We start from the raw sequence: 20,000 nt of genomic DNA on the forward strand, positions 1-20,000 counted from the left end.
AATATGTACATCTTACAGTCCCGAGGGCTAGGGGGGGCGGCTGGACCGACGGTAACAGGAAGGAGCATGGAAGGAATCAAACAGACACTGCCTCGGTCGTGTTTGGAATGCACGTCTTTCTACGCAAGAAAAAGCTCATTGGTGTCGTCGTAAACATTGGTTGGTTTAAAGAGCGAAACGTTGGACTTTAGGGGAGCGGGACGTCTGGGTCGATGGTTTCAGTAGAGCCGTCTGATCTGGACGAATGGACATTGTGAAAAACAAAAAGAAAGGCAAATACTATATTGGTAGAAATGTTAGTTTCATCAGTTAGCTGTTCTGTATCAAAATAGGTTTCATCATTTGTGTGTGTGAGTGTGTATTGGCTAAGAAATAGAAGTATTAAGGCTGTAACGATTTCAGTCCTCAGTCAGAATGTTAAATAAGATGATGTTCAGTACAATGCACTAAAAAGAAAATGTAACCTAGCTCATCTTGCTTTTGGTTAATATCTCAAGAAGATTCGTCAATACACACACGGGTTAATCAGCACCTTAGAAAGAAATCCTAACCCAATTTATCTACCGGTGTATTAACCGTCAAAGAAAGAAAATCGGATTTAAACATATGCATTACATTTGTAAATGTGTATCGTTACAACCTTAATAAGAAATGTTTTTCAAAATAAAAAACTTAAATAACAATTGCAAAGTGGTAAAAATCGTTTTGTTCAGCTCTTTGGGCGACGGATAATTATTAGATACAGAACGCCAACGATGGAATCCAACTCAGAACATATGCATGTGACAGAATAACGTAGGCATGTTATCAACAGCTTCAAGGTATCTTTACAGTTTGTAGTTATTAAAGCCTAACGGGTAAAGCGATCGGAGCATGCATCTTTCTACAGTATTGTTAGAAACTACAGTACATTAGCAGCAAACTGGACATCCTTAAGGGCTGAAGTTCAACACTGGTAAGAAAGAAAAAAACAGAATAACAAAAACAAACCGCAAATTCTTTTTTGAAGGAGTAAAACTTTTCAACCGCTATATTACAGACTGCCATGGCTCTAGTTTGGTGTTTTGGTTACAGTCTCCAGTGTGCTTATTGAGAGGCAGAAAACAGTAGCTTAAATATAGGGACTCTTTCCTTCTTTAAAAATAGCAACACGTCGTCAAGGTAAACAGTAGCGCTTTTTTGTAGTTCATACGGTAAAGTATCATCACGTCTTTGGATTTTTGTCTTAAAGCATTCATTATTGTTTAGCTATTATTGTTATATTTTCATTATTACAGTTAGAATAAAAGACTGGTTGCAAATAAACAGGAAAAAAAGAAGGAAAGAGAGGAAGAGGAAAGAAGTGGAAAAAACGGTTAGAAGAAGAAAGACAAAGGAACTCAAGTGTACAAAAATAACATTGATAACATCCAAAGTTGGTTTTTTTTCTTCTCTCTCTCAGTTTTGCGCGGACGCTCCCCAATCCGAAGGAACGGGAACTGTTTCACAAACATCCAATGAGTCAACCATACAAAAGCTAAATACTGTACATTTACCCCTCACACTATTAAACACTTTAAGTCTTAATAAGGTTTGTGGAACAATCTACTACTCAAGGAGGTGAAAAGCTCAGATCTTTGAATTACAGAGGTGTGTTCATTAGATATCTTGTAATACTTCCGGGTTAAAGCATGCCACTTCTGTTGTGAAAACAGAAAACTGTTATAGTAGTATTATGGTCACCTTTGAAAGAGAGCCAAGTTGAACTGTAGTCCTGAGCATAGAAAGCTTTACATTGAAACACATAACATTGGTAAGCCATTGGTATATTCAAATAGTAAGGAAAGGCAGTAAGTCACCTTACCCTAACATATCAAAGCTGTCATCATTTTTCTCATAATCATGACACTATTATATCGAAGCAAGACAGTTTTATCTCAATCCATACGATTTTTATATTAAGAAACTATTACTAAACACACACAATGTAAATTCGAGTTTGGTTAATGTTTTCATATACAGTATAATGGTTGAGTGCTATAAAAATAGTTTGTCCTTTTTGGGACAAACTGGCCTTTGCTTTCTGTGCTATTTGGGTCATTATCCACTTAAGGAACATACACGGTGTACACAGATGTACAGGACAGAAGACTCATCATTGGCTTGTGGAGCTGGCTCACGGCACCAGGTCAGTCTTTTGGTGCGATGCGCAGCAACGCTAGCCGCAGGTTTCACCCACTTATTTCACAGACGTCAGCGCTGCATTTTTGAAAATGAAAAACCAACATGTTGAAACTAAACCCACAGACATGTAAAATTTTGGTTACGAGCTTTGGAATCTGAGACAGTAAAAGCTCTTTGTGAATACCTCAGTCCATTTCAAGGATATTACTTTTTTTTGTATTTTTTTTTTGTTGTTTTTCCTTCAGTTCATCGTCATCCGTTGACTGCTTGTTTTGTTTTTTTTTTCCTTCAAGTTTCTCTTTTGGAGTTCTCCTATTTACACTAAAATCTCTTTGACAATTCTTTTCATTCCAGTCGAGTCGCGACCGGCTACATGCTACTACACAGCTAGCAGACGAGAACTGTCTGTAGAAGGGCCCCGTGGTCAGCCCGTCACGGAGACTAGAGAGGTAGACAGCAGGTCTAGCTGGGCAGTGAGGTCACACACTTGGAGAATGTTCTTTGGCCTCTGTGGCATCTGGTTGTTTAAATAAATACGGCGTTTGGTTTTGGTTCTGTGTCTGGCGAGACATGGAGGGGTGTAGTTCTCGAGCTGGGGGCGGGGGGGGGGGGGGGGGGGGGGGGGGGGTTGGGGAACAGGCAGGGAGAAGGACGTTCGATGAAGAGACGAGGAGGAAAAAAAGCTGTGTGTTCGGGTTGGAACGCTCTCGTACTTTGGGAGTTGAAAGAGCTTCTTTGGGCCGTTGTGGCGCCGCCTCTTTGGGGTGTTCAGGGTTCTGGTTTGGCAGCAAAGCGGGACAGGGTACGGGTTGACAGGAAGGTGTGAGGTCGGGAGTGGGGGGTGTGCGGTGATGTAGGTAGGGGGAGGGTTTGGAAAGAACTTAGTTTGAGGAAGCAAAAATGATCCCTGTGTGCCTCTCTAAGCTCTGTCTCTCTCCCCGGCGCCGGCGGAGAGCTCCGCCTGCTCTCTGTCGGCAGGGTCAGAGCTCATACTGCGAGCCCTCTTCTCCTTGGCTCTGGCGTTCTGGAACCACACCTGTGCAAAGGGACGCAAAAGGAACTCATTTGTTAAATACGGTCAAATTAAACCTCCGTACATTAATGCCTTTTGCACCCCAAGATGTAACAGGAAGGTCACTGAACCAGAAACCTTTCCAGTTGCCTGGTACCTTGACCCGACACCCGAGCTACTCTTCCATCCCAATCTATCAGGTCAGATGACAGAAATATATATATGTTTATTACACGGGTCTTTTCAACGTTCCGTTCACTTGCATGGGCACTTCACAACTTCCGGCGGTCAATTATTTTTGGATAATTCATTGGCAACGGATGAATAATGACCGCTGTCAAGGTAAACAAAAGGACTTTTTGCCTTTGGTATCACTCCGCACGTAGTCCGGTAACTTGTCAATGTAATAAGCGGGATGTGCATCAACCCAAACGCTGTCGGTTGCTAAGCGACGACGTCAACGTCTTGGGCGGACTATTTCTCTGCTGATCAACACTATGAATGCTGGTAACAAATACATTGTAAATAAATTGTTTTGTTTTGGCAAGTAGCCGTGTAATAAGCGGGATAATGTATAGAACTTTGCCGGTCATTATCGTAAAATAAGCCCCTTCATGGCAAAGCAAGACACCTCCGCACAGCGGAGGTGTCTTGCTTCGCCATGAAGGGGCTTATTTTCTCGATTTTTTTTTTATAATTTTTTTTTTATAATGCCAACAGCAGAAACGCACCTGCACCACCCGGTGGGGCAGACCGAGGTCCTGGCCCAGCGCCTCACACTCCTGCCGGTTGGGGGTCCGGTGGCTCCGGTAGAAGTCTCGGAGCTGAAGCACCTGGAAGTGGCTCATCTGGGTCCGCTGCCGCTGCTGCTGCTGCTGATGTTGGTACTGCCTCTGGGAGAGGGTCTCGCCCCAGTCTCCGCTCGGACCCCCGATGCCGTCCGGACTCAGCGACCCTTGTTCGGCCACGCTGGAGCCCTCGTCGCATGGGTACTCCTCCTCTTCCTCGTACGCCCCTTCTTCCTCGGGGCTGTTTGGTTCAATGGCTGAGCAGTGGGAGGGCATCAATGGCCTCGCGAGGCGATCCTTGGGGCTCATGACGTAGCCCGGGTTGGGGCTGAGGCCGCAGGAGGCAGACGGGCCGGCGTTGTCCAAGAGAGAGGACATAGACATGCCTAGCTGGCTGGCGGAGCCATTACTGACAGACAGGTTGTAGCCCGCCCTCTCGGCTTCAGCCCAGTGCCGGGACCTGATGTGGGCGTCGAGGGCACTTTTGACCTTGAAGAGAGCCCTACAGAAGAGGCAGCGCAGGTGATTCAAGCCAAGGCTGAAGCTGGTGCCCGTCGTGGTGGAGCGGAACTGTCCTTTCCTCTCTCTGGCGCGAGTGTTCTGAAACCAAACCTGCAAAAAACAGAAAATGTTATTTCATTATGAGTTGACTTCATGTGAGAGTGAAACGCACGGAGAACATCTTCCCGAAACATACCTGAACCACGCGTCTCTTGAGGCCGACGTCGCGCGCGATGCTCTCGAGGACTCCCCTGGTGGGGTTGGAGTCCAGGCTGTAGCGCTGGTACAGAACCTCCAGCTGCTCCGGTGTGATGGTGGTCCTCTGCCTCTTGTCCCTCCTCTGGTCGTCCTCCACCTCTCTCCCACCTCCCTGGCCCTCACAGCTCACGTCGTTCAATACCTTTGAACTCGGCTTCCCCGAAGACATGGACGCATGAGGCAGGCCCGAGAGGCTGTTGCTCAGGTGATCCGAGAGTGTGTTGTTGAGGTGCAGGCCGTTCATTTGGGGAAGCATGGGATGCGCCGGGTTGGGGTGCATCTGAGACATGGCGCTGGCCAGCAGCTGGCTGGCCATGAGGGTTTGGTTAGGGTGGATCATCATGTAAGGCATGGTTCGGTCTGAGAAGCCAGGGTGCATGAGCTGAACCTGGGACTGAGCGGCCAGCAGGTGCCTGGTCTGGTGCTCCTGCCACAGCTGTGGCGAAGGCAGAGACATGGGGCAAAATGAGCACTGGAACTGGGTCGGGGATTGGTGCTGCAGGGAGCTCTGTGGATGGAGGTGGGCGGACCGGCCCGTGGTGGCGTCAGGCATGCAGGCTCTGTCCGTCTCACACTCGGAGGGAGGGTTGAGAGGAGACTGAGCAGGCCTGTCTATGGCTGGAGCAGAGCTGGGACGGGTGTTATCTTGGCTGAACGGAGAGGAAGTTGGAACACTAGCTTTCGTTCTATCACAAGATGAACCAGAAGTGTGTTGGGGTTTCTCTGACGGTGGTTCTGGCTTAGGCTGGGGTTTGGGTGTTGGCATTACTCTTGTACAGGCCTTATTTTGGTTCTGTTTCTCTGCTTCTGGGATCTCGGTTTTTATTTGTAAAACTGGGCCATGCATCTTCTCAGCTTGAGCTGCTGCAGTTTCATCCTGCATCTTACCAAGCGCTTTTTGCTTCCCGTTGACTATCTCATGTTTACTCTCTGTGCGATGAGTTGGAGAATCTGCATCAACAGGGGAGTCCGCATGGGTGTAATACTCGTACGCCAAATCCATGGAGTTTTCATTCTGCCTGTCGCCAAGGCCCTCCTCCCCACAGTCATCCTCCGTGTCATTCTTGTGCCCCCCGCGGCTTCGCCTCTGGGTGTCTTCCACCTTTGCTCTGCCCTCTGGCCCGTCCTCTTCCCCTTTCTCTTGGCTCTTACGAGCCCGCTGCCTGGCATTCTGGAACCACACAACGATGACTCTGTTGGGGAGGGACAGCAGGGCGGACAGCCTGTCGTACTCCTCCTCTCTGGGGTAGGGGGTGGCCTCAAACACGCTCTGCAGCGCCTCCAGCTGGCCCTCCGTGAAGCGGGTACGAGAGGACCGACGGCCCCGGTTCGGCTCGCCTCTGGGGGGGTCCGTTCTCTGGGGCTGTGGGGAATGGTTGGTCGGCAGACCGGGGGAGATGGACGACGCGGCCTCGGTGAGAACCTGCAGTAGTGCCACTTCCTCTGGGGGCTCATCCAACACCGTAGTGGGAGGGTTGTTGAAGTTATAGGGGGAATCCTTGTCTCGCTGGCGCTCTTTGAACAGGGTGTTGCGGAACCAGTGTTTGATGACCTTGTGAGGCAGCCCGCACTTGGAGGACATCTTGATGACGTCTTCATCCCCGGGGAGGCTGTTAATGTCAAAGTGTTGCCGTAGAACACCCAGCTGCTCCTCGGAGATACGTGTGCGAGGCCGCTTGCCTTGCTGGGGGTCGTGCATGGTGGACGTTCCTTGAGGATGCTGGAGCACAGGGCTATGATGCGAGGGCTGAGCTAGCATCATGTGGTTCATCTGGGACTGTTGGGCTAACAGAGCGGGGCCGAGGTCGGCCTGGTTGGAGAGCAGTGTGGGGCTCAGCTGCGACTGGTACAGCTTTGCCATCTCAGACGTCAGTGCAGAGTCCAGCCAGGGTTGGGACTGAAGACCCATGGACTGCATCACAACAGAAGGAAGCAAGGGCATGTCCATGGGGAACGACATCGGGGGCATGGGGAGGGAAGAGAGGGGGAATTGGGGCAATGGAAGAGAAAGTTTGGGTAGGCCCATGCCCTGGGAGGGGGTTTGGGAGATCGCTGGAGGAGAGGGGCTTGGGAGGGGGCCCTCATGTTTGGGAGAGGCCTGCGGTTGAGGAGATGGAGAAGGAGTGCTTACTGGGGTGGTTGGTGGTAAATCGCTGACAGGAGCCAATATTCTAGCGTTGGGCTCTGAATCTGTAGCAGGTTTTTGTTCACCTGGTTCTAGCCCGGGCTCTGGTTCTGAATCTGGTTTTGGTGTTGGTTGAGCATCAGCAGGTTTCTCCTCAGACTTTGACTCTGCGAGTGGGTAGAGTTGGTCATACTGCAGCCTGTACTCTTTTGAGAACTTCTCCAGCACCGCTGTGGGGAAGAGCTGCCTGTGTAGGTACTCCTGGTGGGTCTTGAGGACCAACGCATCTGAGAACATCTTACCGCAGTCCAGACACTTTTCCTTCTCTTCTTTCTGCAATGTTTCCTGTTCCTTCTCCTTTTTCTTCTCTAATGAGCCATCAATCCTTTCCCCATTTACTCCTTCCCCTTTTAGGGCTCCCTCACACCCTTCAGCTTTGCCAGCTTTGAATTCTATGTAGTCCTTCATCCTCATGTCTAGATAGGCCTGCTTCTCCTCAAGGCACTTGTGTCCCTCTGGCACCATGTGGTTGATCTTCAGCTGGTGCCTCTGCCTGCTCTGGATGTATTGCAGTGCCAGTTCGTAACCGTAACTCTGCAGAAGGCTTCTGAGTGGCTCCCCGTTCGCCGCAGCGTAGGGAACCCTAGGAGGGGGACAATCAAGTCCTAAGCGCTTGTGGGGCGAGCAATCGACCTGATTCGTCTCGTCCCTCTGCTTCTCGGATTTGACGACGTGGATCGTGCCCTCTCCTTTCTCTTCCTTGAGACCAGGTATGTTGTACTCTGGCTCGCTCTGGGTCATGACAGAGCCACCACCGCGTGGCTTCACCCTGCCCTCACTCTCCACACTCTCGTTTAGCGGGGACTGAGCTGAGGTTGGGGTTTGCCTCTGGGTGGGTTTCTCTTCAACATGAGGGGTGGACTCTCTCGTAGCCTTTGGGTTAAGCTGCTCCATCAGGGCAGTGATACAGGAATCGGTCTGGTTAAGTTCTAGGCTCTTAAGAACTAACTCTGGGTTAAGCTTCATCTCTCCAGAGAGGTAAAAGGGCAGCAGAAGTTGCTGCTGCAGGGACAGAAGGTTATCTGGCGCTATAGAGAAGTGCTGCTTCAGCAGACTCTCTGGTCCTAACTGCAGATGTTGCAGCAGTGCTGGGTTAAAGAGCTGAGACTGAAGGAGGGAAGTGTGCTGTTGTAACTGGGCCTGTGCCTGGGCTAACTGGTGCTGTTGCATTAGCAGTATCTGATTCCTGGAGGACAGCAACTCGGCGGACCTCTTAGCCAGCTGGCTTTCGGCCTGGCTGTGAAGGGCTTGCTGGGCCTCGGCCGCGGTGCTTATCAAGGAGGAGATGGGCGGCGCCGCAGCGGGGTCCGCCTTCTTGGCTGACGGGATGCTCGTGGAGGTACCCTCGCTGGCGACAGCGGTCTGAGCTGCGGTGGAGTTGACCGGCGCCGGAGCGGTGGAACCAAACGCCGGGATCTGCGGCGCGGCGCTCTGAGAAGCACGAGCTCTGGTCTGGTGGAGCACGGAGCGCAGGTGGATGTCCAGCGTGGAGCTCTGGCTGTAGCCGACGCCGCAGAGCCGGCAGCGGTAGGGTCTAGGGTCTGGGCCGCGGGGGGGGTCGGGGTGCGTCTGGCCGGGGCCGGATTCCTGCAGGGCCCGTCGGGCTCGGTGGAGGTGGGAAACAGAGTTGAAGTGGACCAATAGGATGGTCTTCTGGGTGAAGGATTCTGAACATATGGTGCACTTATAGGGCCTGGCGGGGTCTAAATAGCGGTCCATGGTTGGGTTTGAACCCTTTTTCATATAAAAGTTGGGAGTGGGTTCCAATCCAGTTTCGGCCTGGAGGCATTTCCCCAAATCCAGAATGTTTTCTTGAGCTCCACTAACCCCGACCTGTGTGTCCTTTCCTTCCACCTTCCTTTCCTCTGTCTTGACTTCCTTCTTCTCCATGACCAGTGCTTCGGCCTCCATGTCATCATCCTCTTCCTCGTCTGCTTCCTCGCCCACAGGAGGCGATAACCTAACGTCCTGTCCGACGGCCGTGAGCTCCAGCTGGGTTTGGGCGGTGTGCGGCGGCATGGGGGCGCTCTGGGGGTTGGCAGAGTCCAGCTGTGAGTGGGTGTTCTGCATGTGCCTCTGCAGGGCTTCCTGACTGCGGCAGCGTCTCGCACACAGGGGGCACTCTGTCGCCGCCCGCATGGCGTGGTACTGCCAGTGCACCTGCAGCTTCTCCTGGGTGGGGAAGGCCAGGCTGCACCTGCTGCAACGGAAGCGGTAACCATGGCGATCGGAGGGGGGAGGCGGCTCGTTGGGCGGGGAGTTGGGGGGGGAGGAGGGAGGGTGATGGCTGGGAGACGGAGGGGAGGGCCGGCTGTTTGCGGGGAGGGAGGCGGGCTCTTCCAAGGGGGGAGTGAGGAGCGCGGTCACGTCTTTGGGCGTGGCCTCGTGTGCCTCCGTGCTCTCCCGGAACTCTTCTGCAAAAGGCAGACGGTAGCGGACGGGATTTTTGAGAAACATTTTTTTACATAAAATAATATTGAATAATATATAATTCTAATTTTTTTTTAATTAGCTATGACTATAAAAACGAAATCAGAATTTACAACATCATTGATATTTTCACCATTCTGGTTAAATAAAAATCAGTTTATACCATCAGTGAGTATAAGAACCATAAGGACCTTGATGCCCACCTGTGTTTCTCATATTTTCCACGGTGGTGGGGGAATTGGAGCCATTTGTGTTTATGTTGTTATTAGAGTTATTCTTTTGGAAATCCGTATGATAATCGTACTCCATCTTGGTTTGAGTCTCCAGTTGATCCACGGATGGTGCAACCTGGAAACAAAACAAAGTAATAGTCTGTCAATATACCGTTTATTTTTCAGAAAATTGCAGTTTCCTTCCCTAAAAGCAATGTAGAAAAATTGAATGCGCCTTTATTTCCTAAATGAAACATCATAAATAAAACATGCGACGTATTACATTTGCAGACAGGAAGATGTATAACGTCTTCAGACTCCCAACATCATAAAACATTTACTTGTGTGAATACGTGAGTGTGTAGTTCTATCTTAAACCTGCGTTTTACAGCACACAGCTACGCCCTCCATGTTATAAGAACTATACGCTAGGAAGAGATGTGTAGCCGGCCTTCAGCTCCTACGACACTCTCCAACATGGCCCCGGGGTTTAATAAAGCTTTACCGAGCTGAATAATGAATTTATATAAAATTGCGTCTCATATAAAAAACGAAGAAAAAAAAAAACACACACAGCTACCGAGCAAATGCTATATTGGAGCGGGCAGCTAGCTAGCCTCAGGAAGAGGACAGGCAGCTAAAGATGAGATTTACATGACAAGAGTGTTATCTGTCTAACAGCTTTAGAGAAAAAGGCACACACGCATGGTTGTACGTCCACACACACACACACACACACACACACACACACAGCAGCGAAAACTGAAGGTCAGGCTTAATCTAGAGAGCATAATTGGAAAGCAAGGTACATAATGGCCATCATCACCTCAGCCTGAATTAATGAACCTCAATTACTATCAGAGGGAGTGAGGTTGGGAGGGGGGAGGGATCATTTGGGTGGGGGGGAGGGAGGTGTAGAATATGAAAAAGGAGGAGAGGGACAAAGTGGGGAGAGGGGCTGAAGGACGGAGGGAGGGAGGGAGAAGGAAAGAAAGAAAGGGACCAGTAACAATAAAATAGAGACGGTCGTGGACAGAGAGAGAGAGAGAGAGAGAGAGAGAGAGAGAGAGAGAGAGAGAGAGAGAGAGAGAGAGAGAGAGAGAGAGAGAGAGAGAGAGAGAGAGAGAGAGAGAGAGAGAGAGAGAGAGAGAGAGAGAGAGAGAGAGAGAGAGAGAGAGAGAGAGAGAGAGAGAGAGAGAGAGAGAGAGAGAAATAGAGTGAAACGGAGCGAGGAAGGGAGAAACAGAGGGAGAGAGAGAGAGGGGGGGTATAATCAAGACAGGGAGAGAGAGAGTAAGCAGGGAATAAGATTGCGGCAATAGGAGGGATAGGAGCACTGGTGGTAGGGGGAAGGTAGGGGAGGGTGGTTGGACAGGGGGGGGGGGGGGGGGGCAGAGGGGAGAAAAGGGTGAAAAGCAGCCAGTGAAGTGGAGGCGAGGAGAGGGAGAGACAAAGGCTACTTAGCATACGGGCCAGGGAGATGGCGAATGGTGATGTGGATAGATGACCAGGCTTTGTTAGCCAAAGAGACACAGTAAAAAGCAACCCCCCCCCCCCCCCCCCCCCCCCCCCCCCCCCCCTCTTTTAGCTTGACTGCACTTCTGGTAATAGACGGCTACTTAAACATGCATTATAGAAACACTGGCTTTTCCCTCATTCGCTCACTCAGTCAAACCATTTTCTCCCTCTCTCTCTCTCTCTCTCCCCCACCTATTCTCCCTTCCTTGATGACGTCCGTGCACATGCACCAAGCGCACGGCTACATCAAAGATGATAGCAGGGAGCTACTTAAGCATGCATTAAAAAATCTCCCTCTGCCCTACCCTCTCTCTCTCCCTCTCTCTCTCTCTCTCTCTCTCTCTCTCCCTCTCTCCGGTGCCTTCTTAATGGAATTGTCTGCCTACATTTCACTCCCCCCCCCCCTCCCTCCACCTCCCATCACCTTGGTTTCTCATTTTCTTCAGCCGTGGAATGAACGAGGGCAGCAAACAGAGAGCGCAGGGCGGACGCGCGCATGCAGACGTGTATCGACACACACACACTCACACTCACCGCGCTGATCAGCTTGTCCACGCAGTCCTGGGCGACGCTGTGCACGTAGGTGAGGTGGTGCCGGAGTGCGGTGAAGGGCAGCCTCACCTGGCACAGCGCGCACTGGGCCGTCTGGAGACACAACCACACACAACAAACGCTTCAGACTGGGAGGAGGGCACTCCTTCAACCACACACAACCAACGCTTCAGACTGGGAGGAGGGCACTCCTTCATCCGTGTATCCTGAGTGCCCTTTTTTTAATGTTTATTTTGATGTGGTTTTTATGTTTGGGTGCGTTTGATTAGTGCGCCGGTTTAATTAAGTGAAGGGGCTTGTCGTCGGCTCACCTGCTGGTTCTCGTTCTGCTGGTGGATTTTGGGGCGTTTGGGGGAGGGGGGGCTCTTGGTCTCCTCGCTTCCAGAAGATGGACGCTTTGCCGGGGGCGTGGCGTTCCTCTTTTCCCTCTCCGTGCCGCTGCGTGCGTCTCCTGCGAGAGGGAATGATAAATAAGATGAATGCGTTTAGTTTTTTTCTCGTTTCAAATCCAAATTGGAAATGTTTCAAACGCGGTCAGGCTCGCTTGTTTAATTCACATTGTTCTATATAATTATATATCGCAGGATATTAAAAAAAGGTGTACGTGGCTGCTGTTGTATTTACTGCTTACAAGGAAATGCGGAAACATAAATTATTTTCCGTGTGCATCAGCTATACCTGAGGTCTTTCGAGAATTCTGCTCGACCCCCAAGTTGCGCGTGTCTTTGGTTTGGACCGGAGGGCCTTCGTTTGTCTCGCTGGAAGTTTCCATATCCTCGCTCGTCTCTCCTGGGGGGGCGGAGCAAGACAAATAATGAGGTTATGCATACATAATCAGTGAGAATGTTCACAGTAAATCCCAGAGCTTATTGTATTTCATATTACTCTCTGGACAGTAGCCTTCAAGAAGACCAATGTCTCTGGGCCGCACTGCCCTCCGGTGTCGTCGCTGTACACTATTGATCAGCTATTGATTCCCCATTAGATTCCCCTCAGAGGTGGAGTGGAGTTAATACAGTCTTAGAACACATCAGTTTACCCCGATGAGACTTAATCCACACACACAGTGGGACCCGAGGAAGACTTTCTCCCCTTAACAAGTGGCTAATGTGAAGTCTTCATCTGGCACTTTTCCATAACACAGGACATCAATTCCTTAAGTGTCTCCCGCATTTAGGATTAGTGTGGACTAACCCGTGGTTCTGGAGCACAGAGCCCTGGCCCATTGATTAGCAGGTGCTAGTTAGCTACTGTCGAGGCTGATTGGGAGTGCAACAAGGATTTGTATCGACTAATCAATTTGCCCAATCAATACCTGACCAGCAGCCATGATTCATTTTCTCTCTCTTTGTGTCTTAATCCCCTCTCCTGACACACACACACACACACACACACACACACACACACACACACACACACACACACACACACACACACACACACACACACACACACACACACACACACACACACACACACACACACACACACACACACACACACACACACCCTCACCTCTGACACCGTCAGGGCTTTTCCTGATGGTGAAAATTGCTGCCAGTTCCTCTCCTCCCATTGGCTGCAGCTGCAGTAGCCCCTCCCTCTGTTGGTGAGTGGCAGTCTGGCTGTGTTTGAGCAGCTGGACCTTCGAGGAGGAGGAGTGGCTGCACAGGAGGCAGTGGAACTGCCCCGCACCCCCGTCCACGTCGCCATCGTACTGCTGGAGGAACTGGACACGAGGAAGGGAACGTGAGAAAGAAAACAAACATACACACAAACAAACATCACACTATCGTTTGGTTTGTATAAATAACTCAATGTGTGTGTGTGTGTGTGTGTGTGTGTGTGTGTGTGTGTGTGTGTGTGTGTGTGTGTGTGTGTGTGTGTGTGTGTGTGTGTGTGTGTGTGTGTGTGTGTGTGTGTGTGCACTGACCCGGTACACGCGCACGCTGGCCTCGTGGTGGCCGCTGAGGGCGTGTCCCCGGAGCTTCTCCAGGCTGCTGGTCACGTAGTCGCACAGGTTGCAGCGCAGCTGCACCGGGTGGCCCTTGGCCACCAGGGCAGCGGCCTCCTCGGGGGCCCGGTCGCCGCCCTCCCGCATGTGGGCCGCCAGCTGGTAGCGGGCGCGGTGCCGGTCCGTCTGGCAGTGCAGGGAGAAGTTGGCCCGCAGCGGGGTGGTGTAGGCGCACAGCCTGCAGTGGCAGCCCCCCGCCACCAGGGAGCACCACTCGGCCTGGGGGAGGGAGCGCGCCGCGGCCAGGTGCCGCTCCACGGGCTCCAGGCCGTCCGAGGAGAAGCTGGAGCAGACCAGGCAGTGGAAGACGCCCGGCGAGAGACCCCCGCCGCCGGGGGACAGCGGCGGGGCCAGGGGGGGGGACGGGGAGGGGGAGGGGGACGGGGTCAGGGTGGAGCCCAGCGTGGCGAGGGACACGTCCGGGGCCGTCGGCCCGCTGCCGCACAGGCCCAGAGGAAGCTCGCCGCCTGCCGGGACACAAAGGCAAAGATTAGGATAAGATGGACATCACATGGGGGCATCCCGCCGTAGGCCTGAAGGGGCGGAGCCGGGGCGGTGGCGCGGCTCACCTGCGCTCTGCAGGTGCTTGAGGCCGGGCGGCAGGCTCCGGCAGTGGGACAGGTAGAAGCCGCGCTGAAGGCGCAGCATGTTGTGCGTGTGCTTCTCGCTCGTGGTGTGTATGCGCAGGTTGCGGGCGATGCTGGTCTCGTAGTCGCACACGTCGCAGCGCCACCGCTTCCCCGCCGCCGCCGCCGCGTGCGCCTGCTGCTGCTGCGGCGGCGGGGGCGGGGCCAGCTTGGCGGGCTGGCTGGGGGGCGGGGCGTGCAGCGGGAGCGCCAGCTTGTAGACCTGCTCCTCCGGCGAGTGGCTCTGGGAGGCCGCGCCGCCGCCGCCGCCGGCGAGCCCGCCGCTCTGCACGTTGTTCAGGTGTTTGTCCGACTGCATGTGGATGCTGAGGTTGCCTTTGGAGGAGGTGGCGTAGTCGCACGCCTCGCAGCGGTACGGCTTGTAGCCGCAGGCGTACGTCTCGCCGCGCGCCAGGCGGGGGTGCGCCTTGCCGGAGACGCAGTAGGAGCACGCGCCGCCCGTGCCGCCGCCGCCGCACACGCACTTCCCCCCGGCGCCGCCCCCGGAGCACACGCACCCGGCGCCCGTCTCGGGGTGCTTCTCCCGCATGTGCAGCTGCAGCGTGTGCTGCGACTTGTAGTGCCAGTTGCACTTGGGACACTTGAGGGTCTTGCAGGAGTTGCGCGAGTGCATTATGGTCATGTGACTGGTGAGGGAGCCGGGGGAGAGGTCGTGGCTGAGGGTCCGGAGGACGCCGTCGCCGCCGTCGCCGCCGTCCTCGTCCCCCGCCCCTCTCTCCGGCGGCCCGTCGTTTGGTTCTGGAGCTTTGGCGTCGCCGGGGGCGACCGCGGCGGAGTGGGGGGGGGGCCCGGCCGGCCGGGGGGCCTCACCGGGTCCCATCGGCGGGGAGGGCGAGGCGGACCGCTGGGAATTAAAGCTCGGGGGGAAGCCAGAGATCCAGCCGCGCCCTCCCTCGGTGTCTCCCGCCGCCGTCTCGCTCGGCAGGGGGGTGGAGGGGGGGGGGCCGGGGAAGTGCTTTGGAGAGGGGGAGCGAGGAGGAGGAGTGGGGGGGGGGGGCTTTGGAAGGGCTGGAGCTCTGGCGTGGAGGGCGCCTCCGGGGGCCGCTGCAGCGCTGGAAGAAGAGCTATGCTGGCTCAGTTGAGGTAATAAAGAACATTTGGATTTGGTTTGGCTTTGGTTTGAGATGGCCTCCTCTGTGGCCTCCTCTGTATCCTCCTCCTCCCCCTCCTCCTCCTCCTCCTCCTCCTCCTCCTCTCTGCTTCGGAGGGCTGCCGGGAGGAGACCCCCTTTAAAAAACACCCCCTCGTCCCCCACAATGGCGCGCTCCTCCTCGCTCCCCGTCCCCAGCTCAAACAAACAGCCCTCCCTGCTGCCCTCCTCCTCCTCCTCCTCCTCCTCCTTCATCATCGTCACCCCCTGGTCTTGACACCCAGCGCCCCCCCCTGCTCCCGCCGCACCCCCCTGGGTCTGCTCTCCGGCCGGGGACCCCCCTGCCCCCTGCGGCCCCGGGAGGGGCCCGGCGGGGGGCTCTTTGGCGGGGGCCGTGGCGGCGGAGGTACGCGAGGACGACCCCTGCTCGGGGACGACCCCGGGGGTCAGCAGAGGAGGCGAGAGAGGCTGTGGGTGGAGGTCGACGGCGGCGGCGGCGGCATCCCGCTCCTCCCCTCCGCCCCCCCCCCCCTCACCGCGGTCCATGCCACCGGCTACTGCGACCACACATCACTGCCACACCTAGTGGGGGGGGGGGGGGGGAGAGGGAGGAGAGGGGGAACCAGATGAATAAGGTAAATATTATTGCATAACAATGTGTGCCATTGATTGGGGTCCCTGGACAGCATGTGTTGGATACAGCCTTCACAGTGTATAACACCGCCCCGTTACTCAACGGTTGGCTTTAGCCCTTAATGAGAAAATCAATAAGACCAGGCTAAACTCGGTGGAGGAATGCTGGGTAAAGTCTATGTGGGGGGTCTGTAATATTCCTTAGGGGTTCGAATTATATAAAGAACTAAATTCTTCTAAACTAGAGGCCTTTGTCTAAATTGGCTTGGTTAGATAAAAGAGGATTGACGAACACTGAAGCCACGTTAAAGGTCTGCTGGGATAGGATTGCACATCAGTGCAGGGCAGGGATACTGTGGAATGGGGAATATATTGCAGCTGCATTATGCACACATTATTTTACACTGTAAACAACACAAGTGGACGGAGTCTATTTTTTTCAAGGAATCATTTAATTCTACAACTAAAATTATCATAATAATAAACATCCAATGTAAAGGAAAACACAGATAAAAAAACAAAGATAAGTCCTTATTGGTTTTAATTAAATATGTTGGGTTGGATTTATGGTTTAAATTATCAGCCTGTCTTCGTATGCTTCAGTTTTGGGGAAATCAAATCAACAGAAGACATAGTGTGGTTCCGTCTTTGCACAGGGTTTCTGTAGGTCCCGGCCTACAGAGCTTCGTCAACAATGGGTTCCCATATTAAATGGACCTGTCACCGGGCCCGCCATGTCACCTGATTGATGTATGGCAGATTAGAAGAAGACTGCTCCTTATCTCCCTCTCTCTGGCCTACACTCTCATTACTGACCCCTTTTTTTAATCAAGGAAAGACCTTAATGTACCATTTCACCTTCTCCTCACACCCCCCTCCCACCCCTTCTCCTCCTTTCTGCTTCAATACCCCCTCTCTCTCTCCCTCTCTCTCCTGAACCCGCACACACATAAACCCCCCCCTCCTCCTCCTCCTTCTCCTCTGCAGCTGGGAGATATATGGCTCATATCGGCGCTCTGATGGTGCTTTAATGTACTGTGTTTATGTCACAGGCCACGGACCCTTGGCCAATACAATACTGTCCCTCTTTCCTATGGCTTGGGCACCGAGTTGGCCTTCCGCTGTCTGTCGGTCTCTCTGTCTATCTGCAACGAGAACAAATCAATCCCTAATCTGATAAAGATTTTCATTTACCCTGCAATCAATAACTCGGGTCTATCGGCAATGTAACTATTTATACAAGCATTCTGGCTTTCCTATCGATCACAAGCACGGGAAACCATCACTTAACATTGTGCATACACATCCCTCCCTGCACATGCAATGTGATTCTCATCTTGCTGATTTACCAACCACAGACAGGCCAAGACCTGACTAAGGCAAAATAATAAATAAAATAAATAAAACAAAGACAGGCATAGCTGGATCTTACTTAAAATAGTAAAATCAAACATGGCCATGTCTCCACCTCACTGAACATTGGTATAGGCTAAATATAAATGTAATAAAATAATTGTTAAATTAAACAAGCATTGTATTGGCCATGGCAGACTTGGATATTTAGTAACATAGTTAACATATCTAGTTAACATAGAATGTTCACGTTATAGCCTAGTTGTACATCCATGTTATACTATCTTATGATTTTCTCTCTGTGTGTGTGTGTGTGTGTGTGTGTGTGTGTGTGTGTGTGTGTGTGTGTGTGTGTGTGTGTGTTTTAATAGAATAGAAAGGAGGAGCGACAGAAAGAGTGAGATAAAGAAATACGCCTATATAGAGACAAGTGTGACTATCTACTGGAAATGCGATTTTGTATATCGTAAAAATACAAAAATGTATCTTTAAAAACTGAACTGAAATGAAAGCAAGAGGCCTGGCGGACTATATCTTTAAACGAGGAAATGGACATCTGTCACAACAAGGTAATAGCGTTAAGTTGTCTGTATTTCTCCCCAAAATAATCACAACGTTAAAAGGAGATAACTTGTGGTGCCGTTCCGTTTACTCACTGCCAAACCTCGGAGGACCAGCATCTGCGAAAGCCTGCAAACTACTTTTGTCTTTGTTTACACCCCAACGTAGCCAAATGACCATTCGTCCACTACAGAGGAACCGATCTTTAGTAACAGGTGAACTATTCGGCATGCAGAACAACAGCCCAGAATAACGTACGACCGGGTGCTTCACTGGCTCGGTATCATTTCGTCGCGTTGTCTTCGGTCGCTACATTTTGTAAACAAATTCCGACTTACATGTCTGCCGCGGTACTGGTTAAAGGCTCCGTGAAACGAATGTGTAGTAATCCAGAAAACAATCGCAGAGAAAGCCCACTCATTCCTTTCGAATGGTCCAAAACGTTTCCTGGACGGGAAGGGGAGAGTGGTCGGCGGCCGAGTTAACAACAGTGTAATTAAAGCTACATGTAGGCTACAGTAAACACAACGTGGGGACGGAGGGGTGCGCGAGCTCCAGAGGTAGAATGAGTTCTGATCATTGAGGAGAAAAAAACACTTGGCTCTTTATTCCTGCTAATTAGTTTCCTTCAAAAAATGGCTGAGATTACCCTACTGCGCATGTGCGTAATTGCGCAGACACTGCTAATTAGCCCGTTTCGATCAATAGGATTCCGCGACAGAGAAAGAGGGAGGGGAATAAGCGACGGACGAGACCGAATGGAGAGAAGGCGATACTAAAATATTCGAAAGTATGCTAAATAAACTGAAATGGTATTATTGTTTGCAAACATATTTGCTTTAGGTTGAACGAGAATGTAGCATTTCAATTCGGTTTTTACGTATTTTCTTTTGCATACTTAAGCCATGTCTGTGTTTTATATGCAAAAGTGTTGTTATATATTCTAAAATCAGTTTTTTCGAACCGTATTACTATTAAGAAAGTATAAACGTATAGGTATATTTTGCTTATAGATATATCCACACATTGATAATGTAATGAGTGGCACGCACTTAAACAGGTACAAAATATATTTATTTATTTTCACACTTAAAAGCCTCTCTCTGGCTTATTCTAAACATAAGACATAAAACGTTTTTTTAAAACAAAGTATAATTCATTTGCCCTTTTCTATTTTTATTATCACAGAAGACATGTCCGAGAATGGTCCGATTTTATTTTTCTCCACCCGTCCCTCCATGCGACTCGGACTATTGTTATGATAATTCCATTGTGGGTTTCATGCTAGATGTGCAATCTGTCGATCTCTATGCCCATATTTTAGATGCATAATACTGCACCTAGTTTTGTAAGATTACATTTCTGCCCTTTATTACAGGCTTTGATTGACCAAAGCCGCCATCGGCCTCAGTGACCTTCTTTTGTTTTGCTTCACCTTTGGTTTTGCATGACACTGGTTTAAATGGTTTTTCTTTCTTTTTCCATTTTGGGTATTTTTTCACTCCATAAAACGTAACTGTTTGCCCGTTGATGAATTATTAAGCCCTACCATTTATTGACAAAAGTAGTAACAATGACATTTTTTAACCCCTCAACAGCCTATATGGCTACATTAAAAATACTTTACAACAGAACAATCTGATGTAATTTACAGCATTATTATGCATGTATCTAAATTACAGCATATTCAGAAGCTACATTTTAATTAGTTGATTTTATCCATTGGTAGGCCTTATTTTATGTTTACAGAGCCCGAAAGGACATGATATCTGTATGTTAAACAGTGTATGTTGCGGTTTATGCTTGTGTGTTTGTGTGTGTGTGTGTGTGTGTGTGTGTGTGTGTGTGTGTGTGTGTGTGTGTGTGTGTGTGTGTGTGTGTGTGTGTGTGTGTGTGTGTGTGTGTGTGTGAGTGTGTGTGTGTCTGTCTGTCTGTCTGTCTGTCTGTCTGTCTGTCTGTCTGTCTGTCTCTGTGTCTGTGTTTGTGTGTGTATGATGCGTATGTGTGAAAGGATATTGCATATACAGCTTTCATTTATTTTTCATACAGGCTAGTAAAATAAATGATCATTTGTGCTATGCGA

General features: G+C 51.0%; 2 protein-coding genes across 2 annotated transcripts in view; one reads left to right on the plus strand and one right to left on the minus strand.

The window, feature by feature from the left end:
- The window catches only part of LOC115550561 (zinc finger homeobox protein 3), an 18,952-nt gene extending 290 nt beyond the window's left edge, over positions 1-18,662 (minus strand). The window contains exons 1-11 of the mRNA XM_030365719.1: positions 18,256-18,662; positions 14,203-15,952; positions 13,553-14,100; positions 13,135-13,348; positions 12,298-12,408; positions 11,931-12,070; positions 11,602-11,712; positions 9,541-9,685; positions 4,661-9,321; positions 3,907-4,575; positions 1-3,199 (exon numbers count right to left, since the gene is read on the minus strand). The exon at positions 1-3,199 is cut by the window's left edge and continues 290 nt beyond it. Coding sequence (XP_030221579.1) covers positions 3,083-3,199; positions 3,907-4,575; positions 4,661-9,321; positions 9,541-9,685; positions 11,602-11,712; positions 11,931-12,070; positions 12,298-12,408; positions 13,135-13,348; positions 13,553-14,100; positions 14,203-15,916 — 8,430 coding nt within the window. The 5' untranslated portion in view covers positions 15,917-15,952; positions 18,256-18,662 and the 3' untranslated portion in view covers positions 1-3,082. The remainder of the gene's footprint in view (positions 3,200-3,906; positions 4,576-4,660; positions 9,322-9,540; positions 9,686-11,601; positions 11,713-11,930; positions 12,071-12,297; positions 12,409-13,134; positions 13,349-13,552; positions 14,101-14,202; positions 15,953-18,255) is intronic.
- gtf3c6 (general transcription factor IIIC, polypeptide 6, alpha) overlaps positions 17,735-20,000 on the plus strand; it is an 8,462-nt gene continuing 6,196 nt past the window's right edge. Inside the window, exon 1 of the mRNA XM_030365743.1 lies at positions 17,735-17,925. Within this exon, the coding sequence (XP_030221603.1) occupies positions 17,905-17,925 (21 nt within the window). The 5' untranslated portion in view covers positions 17,735-17,904. The remainder of the gene's footprint in view (positions 17,926-20,000) is intronic.

The sequence above is a fragment of the Gadus morhua genome, chromosome 9 (genome assembly GCF_902167405.1).
Source record: "Gadus morhua chromosome 9, gadMor3.0, whole genome shotgun sequence".
Classification (NCBI taxonomy): domain Eukaryota; kingdom Metazoa; phylum Chordata; class Actinopteri; order Gadiformes; family Gadidae; genus Gadus; species Gadus morhua.